Genomic DNA, 16,727 nt, shown 5'->3' with positions numbered 1-16,727 from the left:
TGCGTTTATATTTTTGTTCAGTACAACAGTGGGCCACTGCTAAAGAAAACACCAACAGGTCAATCCAGATGACAAAACCATAGTTTATTTAGAACATCAAAAAATTGTTTCAGCATAATATCGGTATGATATACATTTAAACAAATTATTTAAAAACATTAAATACAGGTGACAGTTATTCATGAAAGGCAGCAACAATCCACGCTGTGACTGCATCATCGAGAACACAAACTGTGACTGATAAACCCTATTCATTTAGGAGTCTGAGTTCTTATGCAGATAACTGCTGTTTGTGACACTCTCTCACACCGCCCAAAAAATGTCATCCGTGTTTTGATCCTTAAATTCTGTGATTAACTCACACGCCATACTTACCAATATTGATAGTCATCAACTAATCCTCAGGCAGATTTCCTATCAAATTTTTTCCCCCAGAACCACGCATAAACAAATGGTAGCAATATGATCATGATTTGAATACAGAAGAAGATTGTATTTGTCCCATTTTCATGTGTAGCAACAAATGTAAATATATTATTATACAGATAAAGGGTGTCCCCAAACTGGACCAAATGGACAGAGAATTGAGTAATCTGAGGTAAGAGTTGTCTCTATTGGAAATGGCTTCCACACGACATTACTGCATAAACACAAGAAAACAGTCAGCCCACATGGAATCATATTCCTAACATGGGACATTTAAAATGCTAATAAAATGTAACAATATACCAAAAATAAAAATGTGTTTTAAGAGATTAGGTAGTCAAACTCCTGAAATGGTGTGTTGTAATAGTGGCCATTTTTTTTTCTTCAATTATGACTGTATAAAACTGAAGGAACATCCAATGTACAAACACATACACTCAGGTGAACCAAAATATATACTTTTTTAAAAACCTTGGCTTAGGAGGCAGTGTGAGTTGCCAGTGACGGGGTCTGTCTGTCAGAGGTGGGGTAGGACGGGTCCCTGGGCAGTGAGGTGACCTCCCTCATGCCTGCTCCTGTGTGGGGGACACTGGCGTTCATAATGTGCCTTTGTAGATGCTTTATCCAGTCCTCCTGGACCGACAAGGGGCCCTGGAAGACCAGGTCACAGAATCTGCAGAGGATCCAAACAAAGTAAGACCCCCCATTCAGAAGTGGGCCTCAAAGACAGTAGAAGCTTCAACCAACTTTTTGAAAGCAAATATCTTTGGTCAACTTAACATTCCTTTTAAAGCATCACTACAAATAATGCATTGAATAGAGCTTCGCCCCAACTTAAAATCTGAGTAGTAAAAATGTAAATGAATAATACAATAATTTACACCAATGACATAGACAGTATGGGGTCAAACTTTGTGACATATAAGATGAGGTACAGAGTACCTGCAGGTTAGTCTATACATCTCCTCTGGTGCATGTGGCATAGTGGGGGACATCTTCTTCTTGGAACCAGGCCTTGATCTCTGCCTCCTTTGTTTACAGTCATACGCTGAAACATTAAGAACAAGGCAAGAGCAATAGGCTCAAGTAAGTTCAGTCTTGACTGGTGACCATGTGTGCACTTAGGCAGGGAGTCTGTGTGAGGCAGTGACATTAAGGAAATCATTGTGTTCGCATAAGAAATGTGCAGTAGTGATGTTACTTTGTGAACATGTGCCGCTGACGATGCGAAGGCACTTACTTGTTCCCTCCAGCAAGGCAGTGATCTTTCGTTTTGCGTATGCCCGCAAGTGATTGGACAGACTAACACCGCTGTGGAAGGTTGCATTGCAATGGACACACACCTTCCTGTTGAATTCACCTTTCTCTGTGAAACAATATTGAATGAAAATCAGTCACATTTTTGACCACATCGGCAATGGTTTTACACGCAAACATAATCCATTTGGCATTCACATCTTTCATGCTAACATTTTGTCTTTGGTTAACTAACAGCCCTTTATCCCAAACATTACATTTAGCCTTGGTCTCACCCGATGTAGAGTTTGAGAGTGTTGAGTTGACTTGTGCTCCTCTACTGTACTCGCTGGCGGAGGAAACTGCCAGGGCGCTTCTTGCCGTTTGAGATGAAGTCCTCAACTTTGAGTCCTCCTGACACTTCCTCTTCTTCAGAATTCCTATCAAGGCACTCGAGAGTGAACCCTTTACCTCCAACTTAGTCTCTGCCTGTTTCTTATCCAATGTTTCCCCTGACAGAGAATACATGGGCACCAGTGGTTTGGCATTGTTGTAGAGGTTCTGAATGGGATTCCGTTTAGGGGGTGTCAGGTGATTCGAGGTGACCTGCTTTGAGGCGATTCTGGAATGGGAGGGGATCCGTTTCTTGCCCAGAATCTGCAGAGCTCTCTGGAACTCTCTCTTGTCACGCATCAGCTCTCGGAGCAACAACATTGGGGACTTGGACTTAGTGGCAATGGTTTTTCCGAGCCGTTTCAGATGGCCCCGAACATGGTTAGATAGCCCAGTCTTATTATCAAAAGAGTCCCCACATAGTGGACAGGAGTGCCCTCGGACAGGAGCGCCCTCAGACCCAAACTTGGGTTCTGAAAACATAGCAACACAGCAGAAATAATTGGTCAAAACATTCTTTGTATGCCAAGGAAATTAGTTCCCATCCCCATTCAAAATTAAAGACTAAAAAAACGAATTATTGACTAATGTTTTCCACAAGTACATAGAGTAGCTAGGCAAATATGATAAGTAACCAGCCAGATTCCCTGGGCCGGAGGGCGAGGAGTTTTTGGTGGCTTCTGGTACATTCTAATGTCTTGATTCCATCCGAAATACACAGTGAAATTAATGAATAGTTTGAGTTGACCTCATATTGGAAAAATGTGTTGTGGTAATGTGTATTAAGACTTTACAATTTAAATGACTGAAAATGTATTTATTCAGTGTATTGTAGGGTGTCCATTCAAAAACGCATCTTTTGAACAATGGTTAAAATAACATGTTACTTGTGTAGATAATCCTCTAAGAAGGGTCAAAATTAGGGTGCTTAAATCAATGGAGAACAGAGAAAAAAAGTGGTCATAAATCAGGAAAATAGCATGGCATCAGCTAGGCTGGATGCTGTGTGAGAATTAAGGTTACAGACAGGTTAGGTTCACCATTGAACTCGTCATCTTTCTTCTCAAATCCGGAGGACATAAAACCAATATATAAAAAGGTAAGCTAGATGATGATTTTGAAACAAGACGTAGTATTTTCATATTTTAGTATACGCTGTTCATATTAATACGATGTTCCTGTTATTTTTCAAAGACTTCTCACAAAAACAAGCGTATCTCTGTGAAATGTTAACATGTGTACCCCACGCTTTTTATTTAGCCTTTTACATTTAATTCAGCTTGTGTCATGCTAATTTTGCTATTTGCGACCCGCGGAAACAACTTGGAAGACACGACCACAAAATGTAAAATCCTCAAAAAAATCTCTTTAATGTCACTTATTTACAGTTTTACTGCAATATATGCATTGCCGTAATGTTTGTTCTTCAAATTATGTATTTTATTAAAACTGAAATATGAAGTAAATAGCCCACATTATCTTGAAAATGTATTAAAGGTTAAATTGAACAAATAAAAGGGTTATATCAGTCTTAAGTATTATCTTTCTGATTTAACATAGCCTAAATGTATTTAAAATTATTATTAGGTAGGGCCCTTTAAAATCTGTTTTAGTTTTTGTCCGATTCTATTTTCTCTCTTCTTTCCAGGTTTATGTTTTCACACTAACAGCTTACAGTTTATGTTTTCACACTAACAGCTTACAGATGGTAGGCAATTAAGGTCATAGTTATTAAAACTTAGGACACTAAAGAGGCCTTTCTACTGACTCTGAAAAACACCAAAAGAAAGATGCCCAGGGTCCCTGCTCATCTGCTTGAACGTGCCTTAGGCATGCTGCAAGGAGGCATGAGGACTGCAGATGTGGCCAGGGCAATAAATTGCAATGTCTCTACTGTGAGACGCCTAAGACAGCGCTACAGGGAGACAGGACGGGCAGCTGATCGTCCTCGCAGTGGCAGACCACGTGTAACAACACCTGCACAGAATCGGTACATCCGAACATCACACCTGCGGGACAGGTACAGGATGGCAACAACAACTGCCCGAGTTACACCAGGAACACACAATCCCTCCATCAGTGCTCAGACTGTCCGCAATAGGCTGAGAGAGGCTGGACTGAGGGCTTGTAGGCCTGTTGTAAAGACAGGTCCTCACCAGACATCACCGGCAACAACGTCACCTATGGGCACAAACCCACCGTTGCTGGACCAGGCAGGACTGGCCAAAAGTGCTCTTCACTGACGAGTCGCGACTGGCAAAATGTGCTCTTCACTGAAGAGTCGCGGTTTTGTCTCACCAGGGGTGATGGTCGGAGTCGCATTTATCGTCGAAGGAATGAGCGTTACACCGAGGCCTGTGCTCTGGAGCGGGATCGATTTGGAGGTGGAGGGTCCGTCATGGTCTGGGGCGGTGTGTCACAGCATCATCGGACTGAGCTTGTTGTCATTGCAGGCAATCTCAACTCTGTGCGTTACAGGGAAGACATCCTTCTCCCTCATGTGGTACCCTTCCTGCAGGCTCATCCTGACATGACAATACCACCAGCCATACTGCTTGTTCTGTGCGTGATTTCCTGCAAGACAGGAATGTCACTGTTCTGCCATGGCCAGCAAAGAGCCTGGGACCTGTTGGATCGGAGGGTGAGGGCTAGGGCCATTCCCCCCAGAAATGCCTGGGAACTTGCAGGTGCCTTGGTGGAAGAGTGGGGTAACATCTCACAGCAAGAACTGGCAAATCTAGTGCAGTCCATGAGGAGATGCACTGCAGTACTTAATTCAGCTGGTGGCTGCACCAGATACTGACTGTTACTTTTGATTTTGACCCCCCCCTTTGTTCAGTGACACATTATTCTATTTCTGTTAGTCACATGTCTGTGGAACTTGTTCAGTTTGTCTCAGTTGTTGAATCTTGTTGTGTTCATACAAATATTTACACATGTTAAGTTTGCTTAAAATAAACACAGTTGACAGTGAGAGGACGTTTCTTTTATTGCGTCCAGGTTAAACGTGAGACCTCCCTCATTATAAACAGTCGGTTAAATTCATGGTTATTGCATAATTTTCAGATCTATTAGAAGTGATTAATAGACGGAACAAAAATTTCATTTTACCAATTGACTGCCCAGAGATCAGGGCATTCATCAGCAAAGACACAGTGCAAGCTGATAGTATTTTGAACAACCAAATTGAAGTCAAATGTTATTGATGAAATCGAAGTGTGTCAGCTGTACATTGATTTGCGATTCATAAACTTAAATTTTACCGGTACTACCAGTAGTAGTAGGCCAACCGATAACACCATGACAGAATGCCTTTGAAGTGATGATGCGCCACCGAGAACAGCTAGCATGTCCAGCAAAGTACATCGCTAGTGGCACGCACACACTTCGTGCAGATCAGCAGGTGGGGGCTTTTCGTGGCAGCCGAGACGAGACAATCGAAGGAGGATGCGGTGAGCAAAGTTACTGGGCTCGAATTTAGTCACGCTTGATCTATATATATTCATGCTTCTAATCGTGTATGTTATAAACCACTTTTTTTGATGATAGGTTATTCTCTATGGCTGGATTTATGGATTTATTTTCTCCCAATGCTACATTAATTTAGATCAAGGAAAATAAAGGAAAAAGATAATGGAAAATAGTACCTTTTTTCAGTCGTATTGCACCCATCTTTCGACGAATGCGAGGTTTCCTGTCTTGAGAAGCCACCTGCTCTCGTGATACCACATGGCGTGCATTGTAATTCAGTCCAACTCTATGCAGATGCCCTCTCACGTGATTGGATAATCCCACACCTGACTCGAACTCTGCAGGACAGTAAGGACAGGTCTTCCGCTCCCCACCCCCTTCTGAATCAGCATCTAAAAAGGATTCCCTTAGTAGCACCGAGTTGGGCGCAAGGTTCTCTCCAAAAACCTGTGTTTCTATGCACTCTTCCTTGACAACAGGCTTCTGCTGAGAATTCCTGTTTTGACCTTTCTCAAACAGGTCTGCAGAGGTTCCAAGGACTCCTTTCATAGACATTCTTCTGCTAAAGGAATTACCAATGTACGGTTTCTCTTGCTTGATTTCACTTTTAGCGGGAACTTTATTGTTGGCATTTGTGGTGTCATCACTATACTGAAAGACATCCTTATTATCACTGTCTTCCATCTCCTCCACCATATTTTGCATTTTCTGACTTTGCAAATGTTTCGGTAAAATTAAGTAAGAATCCTGGTCAACGGTATTGCGATAAGGGGTGGACATTTTTCTTTTGGAAGGTGATTTTTTCATAACTGGCATTTCTACGACAAGTTTAGAGACATGTTTGCTGTTGAGGTCTACACTATTACCTTCACTTAAACTGGAATCACAGCCAGAATTTAAGATATTATTCTCCAACTTAGATGCCAATAAATGTTTGTGGCCATTTGAAGAAGAATTTGGACTTTCTGAAATTCCTGACAATGTTTGTCCAAAATCATGATCATGGTCACCATTTGTGCCCTCGACAAAAAAACAACCTGTGGTGACATTTTTTTCATCCCTCTGCTTGTCACGTCTTTGTCGAGACAATAGATTATTTATTGACTTGTCAAGTTTTGACTCTGTGGTTTGAGACTTGAAGCCTCTTTGCGCTCTGTGAACTACCTTATCCTTTTTGAAAAGATCAGAAATGTCATTTGAATCACAAGGCAAATCTGTTCTTTTTCTGAAAGCCATTTTTTTCACAGATAATTTTGATGTCAGCTCTGAAGAAAATGAATTTACTACTGTGGGTTTCCTAATGGGGAAGTGCTTCTCAGAAGGTGATTGTGCATCCTCATTTCTTTCTCTACTCTGGAAAACGTCATATTCCTCGTATGTCTGATTATGACGAATCTCAAGATGATTTTTAAAGATGTTTTTGCTTGAGGTGCCATAAGAACAATGGTTACAGGAGTAGGAATGAGGTGTTTTATCATCTTCCTTTGACCTAAACACTCTGGGTTTATCTGGCTTGTCCAGGTTTTTACAGAGACTGTGTTCTTTGTTCATGTGTCTCTCAAGTTCCAACACAGTCACAGCCATATAGTTACAATTCTTACAGTCGTAGTACCGCTTGTCCTTCTCATGAGTCTTGGCATGTTGAACAAATGTATTTGGACAATTTGTTCCAAAAGTGCACTGGGGGCACTGTAGCCTTGCATCTGTGCCCTCATCCTTCAATTCATTCATGCCCTTGATCTCCTCCATGAGTCTCTCTCTTCTCTCCTGGTGAATGGTCATGTGACGAAGGAGAGAATTCCGAAAGCGGAACGACTGTCCACACTCCCTGCATATAAAAGGCTTTGGAATGTTGATCAGACTGGGCGGATCTGTGTGAGTCCTCATGTGCCGGTGCAAATGGTTCTTCTCCTTGAAATTGATGTTGCACTTTGTGCAAGGAAAAAACAATGGCTCCTCCTCTGAACAAGAGTCAGTCAGTGGATTCCCTTTCAGCGTTTTAAGCCTGTGAGCCACGCTTTTCTCATGTGGATTTCTTGCAGGCGCGTTGAAAATAAGTTGCTTGATGGCCTCTACAGTTCCATTGGGATACGGTGCTTTCTTCCTCGTCAGTGATTGAGGTTTGCAGCGTTTTCTCAAGGATTGGACCTTGTTGATGGGAACAGGTTCTTCTAGATCCTCCTCATCAAATACGTCCTTTGTTGACTTGAGGCTCAAATCAGAGAACAGTTCCTCTGAGGGATCTACCATGACCACCATGTCCATTTTGCGTTTCCTCCTCCTTTGGCTGTTTGGGGGAGGATCTGCCATTGGTGGCTCCTCCATGGGAGAATCATCGTGGTCGTCCCACAGAAACTGCATGAATTCTCTCTGAGGGTCCCAGCTCAGGGGACCCTCATAATTATCCATTGAGTTCTCTGAAGATTCTACATCGAAACCCCATATCCCTGTAGTGTCAATGTCCTGCACAGTCTTCAACTGAGTAATACTCTTCTCCTCCTCCTTTTCTGTTGACAAGCTGTTGAGTTCATCTGATTCGAAGGCCTGGTGTAAAGGTCCATTCACAGACAACACATTTGTGTTTGAGAGAACATCAAGGACACTGCTATTTTCTCTCAGAGGAGAGGTCTGAGGTCTGTCCAATGTTTCTATAAACAAGGGCGTCTGATTTCTCATTAGATCTTGAAAGAGATCTAAAGGGTCAATCACAGGATCTGCATCTTTCTCTTCTTCATCAATACCGGTCAGATCAGACATTTCTGCAGCTGAACTCTAGGAAAAAAAACAAAAAAACAGAACAGAAAGTTGTTTACTTTGCCCATCAATCATCTAGCTGGCTACACTTGCCAAATATGGTACCTCTCCTTTAAGAACTCTCTACCACCACCAGTGGTGCCTGCTAATGGTGCACAGCAAAAAAAAACATGACTTCTGAGAGCTGCTGCAAAATATGATCTCAATTGTATTTATGCACAGTACCAGTCAACATTTTGGACACACCAACTCATTCAAGGGTTTTTCTTTATTTTTACTATTTTCTACATTGTAGAATGATAGTGAAGACATCAAAACTATGAAATAACACATATGGAATCATGTAGTAACCAAAAACAGTATTAAACAATCTAAATATATTTGAGATTCTTCAAAGTAGCCACCCTTTGCCTTGATGACAGCTTTGCACACTTTGCATTCTCTCAACCAGCTTCTTCCCTATATACATCACTGGCTACTCTAATAATGGAACACTAGTCACTTTAATAGTGTTTACATATTTTTGCTTTACTCATCTCATATGTATATAGTATATTCTACTGTATTTTAGTCTATGCCACTCCGACATTGCTCATCCTAATATTTATATATTCCTTAATTCCATTGTTTTACTTTTAGGTTTGTGTGTATTGTTGTGAATTGTTAGATATTACTGCACTTTTGGAGCTAGAAACACAAGCATTTCGCTACACCTGCAATACCATCTACGAAACATGTGTATGTGACCAATAAATACATTTGATGAGGAAGTCACCTGGAATGCATTTAAATTTACAGGTGTGCCTTGTTAAAGGTTAATTTGTGGAATTTCTTTCCTTTTTAATGCGTTTGAACCAATCAGTTGTGTTGTGACAAGGTAGGGGTGGTATACAAAAGATAGCCCTATTTGGTAAAAGACCAAGTCCATATTATGGCAAGAACAGCTCAAATAAGCAAAGAGAAATTACAGTCCGTCATTACTAAGACATGAAGGTCAGTCAATCCGGAAAATTTAGCAAAAACCATCAAGTGCTATGATGAAACTGGCTCTCATGAGGACTGCCACAGGAAAGGGAGACCCAGAGATCACTCTGCTGCAGAGGATAAGTTCATTAGAGTTACCTGCACCTCACAGGCTGACCAAACCGCTCGCGTCGCGTGCGGGAGCGTTGCAAAATACATTTAGAAATCCATGTTATTCAATTATGCACCCACACTGCTCGCGAGCGTCTGCGTTGCCAAGGTCTAAAATAGAAATCTGTTCTATTTCTGACGCAGATCGCGCTGCAAGTCCTGCCTCTCCCATCTCCTCATTGGTTTATAGAAGCAGGTACCCACGTGCCATCTCCTCATTGGTTATACCCACGTGGGTGACTGAAAGACGAACGAGGTCGGTGGCGGTAATGCACCTAATTTATGAAAGTTGCCAATCACAATATAAAGTCAGAAGAAGAAAAAGCCTGGAAGGCAACGATTCGGTTGACCGTTTTGTGTGGATTACTTGGCGGCGTAGAGGACCTTGTGCATTTCAGGTAAAATAACAACTCAATGTTTATATCCCAGGACAAATTAGCTAGCAACAGCAAGCTAGCTAAATAGGACAAATTAGCTAGCAAGTGCAGGCTAACTAGCTAAATTGCCATAAATGTTTAATGCATTTCAACCTGTCCACAAATTAATATAATTGGTTCAGAGTTTGTTTTGATATTTTAACCTGCGTGTCGTGATCGCGTTTGGTGTGGGGGGGGACAAAATAAATGTATCCACGATGGCGCACGCGCGCAGCCGGTTTGGGTTCCGTGTCAGATTGCAGCCCCAATAAATGCTTCACAGAGTTCAAATAACAGACACATCTCAACATCAACTGTTCAGAGGAGACTGCGTGAATCAGGCCTTCATCAAATCAAATTGTCACATGCGCCGAATACAACAGGTGTAGTGACCTTACAGTGAAATGCTTACTTACAAGCCGTTAACCAACAATGCAGTTAAGAAAAATACCCCAAAAAGATAAGAAATAAAACAAATAATTAAAGAGCAGCAGTAAAATAACAAGTGAGGCTATATACAGGGGGTACCGGTACAGAGTCAATGTGCGGGGGCAGCGGTTAGTCGAGGTAATTGAGGTAATATGTACATGTAGGTAGAGTTATTAAAGTGACTATAAATAGATAATAAACAGAGTGGCAGCAGCGTAAAATAGGGGGGAGGCCAACGCAAATAGTCTGGGTAGCCATTTGATTAGATGTTCAAGAGTCTTATGGCTTGGGGGTAGAAGCTGTTTAAAAGCCTCTTAAGACCATGGTCGAATTGCTGCAAAGCCACTACTAAAGGACACCGTGAAGCATGAGGGGGTGGTGTGATGGTGCTTTGCTGGTGACACTGTCTGTGATTTATTTAGAATTCATGGCACACTTAACCAGCATGGCTACCACAGCATTCTGCAGCAATACACCATCCCAACTGGTTTGCACTTAATGGGACTATCATTTGTTTTTCAACAGGAAAATGACCCAAAACACACCTCCAGGCAGTGTAAGGGCTATTTGACCAAGAAGGAGAGTGATGGAGTGCTGCATCAGATGACCTGGCCTCCACAATCCCCCGACCTCAACCCAATTGAGATGGTTTGGGATGAATTAGACCGCAGAGTGAAGGAAAAGCAGCTAACAAGTGCTCAGCATATGTGGGAACTCCTTCAAGACTGTTGGAAAAGCATTCCTCATGAAGCTGGTTGAGAGACCAGCTTCATTGAGAGAGTGTGCAAAGCTATCATCAAGACAAAGGGTGGCAACTTTGAAGAATCTAAAATATATTTTGATTTGTTTAACACTTCTTTGGTTACTACATGATTTCATGTGTTATTTCATAGTTGTAAATTGTAGAAAACTGTAAAAATAACGAAAAACCCTTGAATGAGTAGGTGTCCAAACTTTTTACTTGTACTGTATACTGAACAAAAATGTAAAATGTAACATGTAAAGTGTTGGTCCCTTGTTTCATGAGCTGAAATAAAATATCCCAGAAATGTTCCATATACACAAACAGCTTATTTCTCTAAAATGTTGTGCACAAATTTGTTTACATCCCTGTTAGTGAGCAATTTGACAAGTGTGGCATATCAAGAAAATTATTAAACAGCATGATCATTACATAGGTGCACCTTGTGCTTGGAACAATAAAAGGCCACAAAACACAATGCCATATATGTCTCAAGCTTTAAAGGAGCGTGGAATTGGCATGCAGACTGCAGGAATGTCCACCAGAGCTGTTGCCAGAGAATTGAATGTTCATTTCTCTACCATAAGCCACCTCCAATGTTGTGTTAGAAAATTTGGCACTACGTCCAACTGGCCTCACAACCGCAGACCTTTCAAGTGTATGGCGTCAGGTAGGCGAGCTGTTTGCTGGTGTCAGAGTGCCCCATGGTGGCAGTGGGGTTACGGTATGGGCAGGCATAAGCTAATGACAACAAACACAATTGAATTTTATCTATGGCAATTTAAATGCACAGAGATGCTGTGACAAGATCCTGAGGCCCATTGTCGTGCCATTCATCCGCCTCATGTTTCAGCATGGCCCCAGCTGCTATAACAGCCTCCACTCTTCTGGGAAGGCTTTCCACTAGATGTTGGAACATTGCTGCAGGGACTTGATCCATTCAGCCACAAGCGCATTAGTGAGGTCGGGCACTGATGTTGGACGATTAAGCCTGGCTCGCAATCAGCGTTCCAATTCATCCCAAAGGTATTCAATGAGGGTGAGGTCAGGGCTCTGTGCAGGCCAGTCAAGTTCTACCACACCTATCGACAAACCATTTCTGTATGGACCTCGCTTTCTGCACGGGGGCATTGTTATGCTGAAACAGGAAATGGCCTTCCCCAAACTGTTGCCACAAAGCTGGAAGCACAGAATCGTCTAGAATGTCATTGTATACTGTAGCGTTAAGATTTCCCTTCACTGGAGCTAAGGGGCCCAGCACAAACCATGAAAAACAGCCCCAGACCATTATTCCTCCTCCACCAAACTTTACAGTTGGCACTATGTATTGGGGCAGGTAGCATTCTCCTGGCATCTGCCAAACCCAGATTCGTCCATTGGACTGCCACATGGTGAAGCATGATACATCACTCCAGAGAAAGTGTTTCCACTGCTCCGGCGTCCAGTGGCGGCAAGCTTTTGTTCGGTACTGTTACATCGCTGGGTTCTTCTTTTTGTCATGCTATGCCCTTGCATGGTGAGGAGGATGTCCCTGGTCCCGACGATTGCATACTGCAGGGTAGATTGAAAAATTCAGAAACTGGATGTTTTAGATCGCCTTCTCGCTCATCTACCTGCTGATAGGCGAGACGAGTTGGTCGGTCTGATTCGGAGTTTTCCAGTTTAGATTTCTGATACGCCGACACGTACAAACTTGATAGAACACGATATTGGCGTTGGGGATGCTGACCTCATCCGTCAGACGTTCTATAGTTTCTTCAGAGAAACAGAGTTGTTTGGAAGCTGAGATCAGGTACATGCTGGAGAGTGATATTGCAGAGCCTTCTTTCTCCAGCTGGGCTTTTCCCTGTAGCTTGGTCAGTAAACCGGATGGGACAAACAGATTTTGTACGGACTACCGTAAGGTAAACAGTGTCACTAAGCCAAATTAATTTCCTCTTCCTCGGATGGAGGACTGCGTTGATCAGGTCGGAGTAGCGAAGTTTGTGAGCAGGTGCCACTGACGCGTAAGGCACGCAAAATATCTGCCCTTATTACACCCTCCGGGCTGTACTCGTATTCGGTTATGAGTTTCGGCTTGCGGAACGCACCTGCCACTTTACAGCGCCTTATGAATAGGGTTGTCTCCGGTCTGGTCGGGGGCACTGTTTGTCTGGACGATGTATTGGTTTATGCAGATACTTGAGGAGCATTTGTCCCGTATTCAAGCCTTGTTCGACCGCCTGGCTGTGGTTCGCCTCACTATCAACTTGGCAAAGTGGGAGTTTGCTCTGGTGACAGTTAGATACATACCTTCGTAAGGTGGCTGGGCAGGGTGAGGTGCGTCCTGTTCGGGCTAAAGTGGTAGCTATTGGTGCTTTTCCACCGCCAACCACTAAAGAACTGATGCGTTTCTTGGGAACGATTGGTTATTAGCGTCGTTTCAGTAGGAACTTTTCTACCATAGTCGCTCCCCTGACAGATTTGCTGAAAGCTAAGTCGGTTTAAGTCTGGTCTCCTCTCTGTGGGAGGCTTTTGATGACGCAGAGAGGCTGCTTACCTCACCTCCTGTGCTGGCTGCTCCTCCCGTGGCTTCGTCATTCCTCTGCAAATCAGGTTGTGGGGCAGATGTGTCCGGTGTTAAGAGGCCCGTTAGTTTATCTTCAAAGAAGTTTAACTGTTATAAGTTGAAGTTGAAGTGCTAGCACTCATATGGGCGCTACAACACTTCGAGGTGTACATCAGGTCGGGTGTTGTACCTAATGTGGTCTACGCCGACCATAACCCTCTCACCATGAGGTCTATGATGTGTCCTAACCAGAGGTAATGAGATGGTGTTTGTTTTTACGGGATTTCCATCTCGATGTGCGGCACAACAGGGGGTCTGATAATGCCATTGCTGACTCTCTCTCTCGTGCACCCTGTTCCTGAACGCGTCTGGTCCTATTGATCAGTGGACACGCATTTTCTTATGCATGTGGTCCCAGAGTTGTGACGTATGCGTGTCATTTACGTGACCAGCTACTGCTTATTTTGTGTTGTCCTGTCATTGGTTCCCTGCTGTCCTCGTTTCCCCTCCCCCTCTTAAACGTTGCTTCCTGTGCACAAAGGTTGCTGAGGTCTGGGGAGGACAAGGTTGGCTGTGGCAGATGGGTTAGCGTTAACCAGAGCAGTATTTTGTTGGTGTTATATATATATATATATTTGTTGTTGAATATTTACATTTCAAGTTTTTTGGTTGGTGTGGTGTACCAGTGTCCTTGGTGGTCCCCGGTTTTATGAGGGGTGACGAATTCTTTCTCTCTGCTCGTTTTTCTTAATAGGATGTCGGTGGGCGGAGCTGGGAGGGTCGTCAGCGAAATGGAACACCTCTGGGCTCAGGTGTGTCCCGGGGATAAATACACCTTTCCCCCATACATTGAGGAGACTCTCCACGCAGACATGCTTATTTTTGGTTGCGGCATTTTGTGGCTTCTTTGTGTTAGTTTGTTTTGGCACCCCTCATTATCACCATCTATGCACGCATCTACTCACTTACACTACTGACTTCACACACACACCATTGTTACTTGTATATAGTTTTACCTCCGCGTTGTCTCCATCTTTGTTAAGGGTTACGAGCCAGTTGGTAACAGTAGTAATTAATAAATTGGCAAGATTTCTTTAAACTGACAATTCTGTGAACTGTCTTGTGCAAGTTTAGCAAAGGTTTCAGCGAGAGATGATTCAGCTAGGAGCTTGCAGGGATCTGTAGTCTTGCATGATGTCTTCTTTGATGCTAATGAGCATTTCGAATCTGAGAGTAAATAGACCCAAATATATTGATAAGTCACCTTGTCTAAGAGAGATTTAGATGGTTATCAAAACGTTACGCCAGTGTAAGCCTACATGAAACACAGACCTTATTTTAAGTGTTTCTAAAATCGCCTATGGGAAAAATGAATGGTGGAAAAACAATTTCCCTCTTTGCCCGCTAGGTTTTATGGGTATTATGACACCTCCACTGTGGGGCTCTATACACCCCTGGTAAGCATCCCATTAGGGTTTGAATACCCACAACACTATATACAGATACATTTTCAATAGAAAAAAATATTATTTTTCATGTACATGACGACAGCAAGGTGAGCGATGAGTGGGCTAAATATGCCCATTTAAGGACACCTGTCAAGCAAGCCATAAATGCATGCATGTCACAACATATATCTTATAATAAAATGCTAATCGATCACCCCTTGCTCAAGACCGATGGGTAACGTTGTTGATGAGCAGTTGACAGTTATGCATTCTATAGTAAACTTTCTAGCTATGCGTTGTAGAACTGTAGCCCAGCTATGCCAAAACACAGCGCAACCTTTACACTCGAGCACCAACATTGTTCCTCGAGCCCCATAAAGATCCAAAGGTGCTTTACTTCTCTTTAAATCTTCCTGTTGTTGGACGCTTGTAATAGCCTAACGTTACCCAGTCCATAATGTCCATACCAAAACAAAAACCTCCACCAAAACCACACAAAAAACACCGGACATGTTTGAGCAATACCGAGAGGTAACAATATTGTTAGAGAAGACTTGAAACGTTACCTTTGAACGGTGTAAATGCAAACGATATGCACTTTAATCGTTGCATTGAATTATTGCTCACTTTCGTCTTCCATCCATTCTACAGTCGCCATTTTCCTTGGTCTACGTAGGTTAAACCATTTTTTTGAGAGGGAATACAAGAACGACACAAATGCATTGATGAGTGCACTTTTTAATTGCACAACATTTTTCCAGTGTAGAAGTATGGATATAATATAACATTCACAATGTAAGTAATCATTTCATTATACTTCCGTGATCTTTCATAAACTGTTTGTCACCGTGATAAGCTTCCCCCGCAAGTGAGAGTGGTTTGTCCCAGATAGGCGGCATGAAAAATCCCGAGTTGATGATCATCTACCTAGTTTATTATAGGTAGAAGATTGGGTGGACGCTACTGATAGCCGGTTTGAAATGGTTATTTTATTCAAATCGAATACATTGACATGTTAGATGGTCATTTCCATTCAATGTATATATGTCTCTTTTTCTCCCTGTCTGGATCACATTTGGGTTTGTGAACACCTTGCGGATACAGTTATAGCTACTCAAGTCATAGTAGCACATGATTACTGGCAATCAAGACAAATATTTACTCCCAATGTTTGATATTTTTTGTTTGTTTTACACAATTACACAGCCTCTTTATCCACGCTGTGTATTAACGTGTCAGCTAGGCTACGGTTGTGAGCTCTTACCTGTTAATAAACATTGTAATATTTTTTCCACTAATTCTACCCCCCCCACTCATCGTTTTACAGGATATTCAAATAACGCATAAAATCTTCATGTACCTTTGTATAGCCAACACTCAATGCATGTTGTTTTGAAACCTGCCAGTCGTTTTGGTGTCAAGAGGCAGCCGCAACGCGCGGCACACCAATCAATCAGCTGGCCTATGGCTTAGATATTTAGCTAGTTGTCAAATAAATAAACGAACGGTCTATCGAGCAGCTTGATTCGAAATATATTTTTACAATACATTAATTATTTTTGTGTTAAAACGAAAAAATGCTAATAATGTTTTGAGTTACCGATTAATCTGAGCTGGCAAACGTTTCTCCATAGATATAACAATAAGACAGATATTTCACCGGATGTATAAATGTGAAGCGTCCGCTTGGCGTTTCCACTCTTTACCAAATATGGTAGTGAGAGGAAGCC

At 42.4% G+C, this 16,727-nt stretch overlaps 1 protein-coding gene across 1 annotated transcript; it reads right to left on the bottom strand.

Annotated features, from left to right (window-relative positions):
• Positions 1-63: 63 nt before the first annotated feature.
• On the bottom strand, positions 64-16,595 carry LOC139550877 (zinc finger protein 644-like). Its single transcript, XM_071362112.1, has 7 exons — positions 16,358-16,595; positions 15,564-15,665; positions 5,703-8,298; positions 1,959-2,528; positions 1,667-1,792; positions 1,369-1,474; positions 64-1,099 (listed from the first exon to the last, which is right to left on the bottom strand). Exons 3-7 carry the CDS (start codon positions 8,281-8,283, stop codon positions 904-906), a joined length of 3,579 nt encoding a protein of 1,192 aa, XP_071218213.1. The 5' UTR covers positions 8,284-8,298; positions 15,564-15,665; positions 16,358-16,595; the 3' UTR covers positions 64-903.
• Between the last annotated feature and the right edge of the window lie 132 nt (positions 16,596-16,727).

This window comes from Salvelinus alpinus, chromosome 23, assembly GCF_045679555.1.
Source record: "Salvelinus alpinus chromosome 23, SLU_Salpinus.1, whole genome shotgun sequence".
NCBI classification, from domain to species: domain Eukaryota; kingdom Metazoa; phylum Chordata; class Actinopteri; order Salmoniformes; family Salmonidae; genus Salvelinus; species Salvelinus alpinus.
This window is presented reverse-complemented; position numbering and strand designations above follow the sequence as displayed.

What these genes read in the sequence shown, in the direction of transcription:
- LOC139550877 (XM_071362112.1), bottom strand. Translation starts at nt 8,283, where the DNA reads ATGTCTGATCTGACCGGTATTGATGAAGAAGAGAAAGATGCAGATCCT. An exon ending in TGCAATACGACTGAAAAAAG is followed by an intron (nt 2,529 to 5,702) that starts GTACTATTTTCC and finishes CTATGTTTTCAG; the next exon opens with AACCCAAGTTTGGGTCTGAG. An exon ending in TGCCTTGCTGGAGGGAACAA is followed by an intron (nt 1,475 to 1,666) that starts GTAAGTGCCTTC and finishes TTAATGTTTCAG; the next exon opens with CGTATGACTGTAAACAAAGG.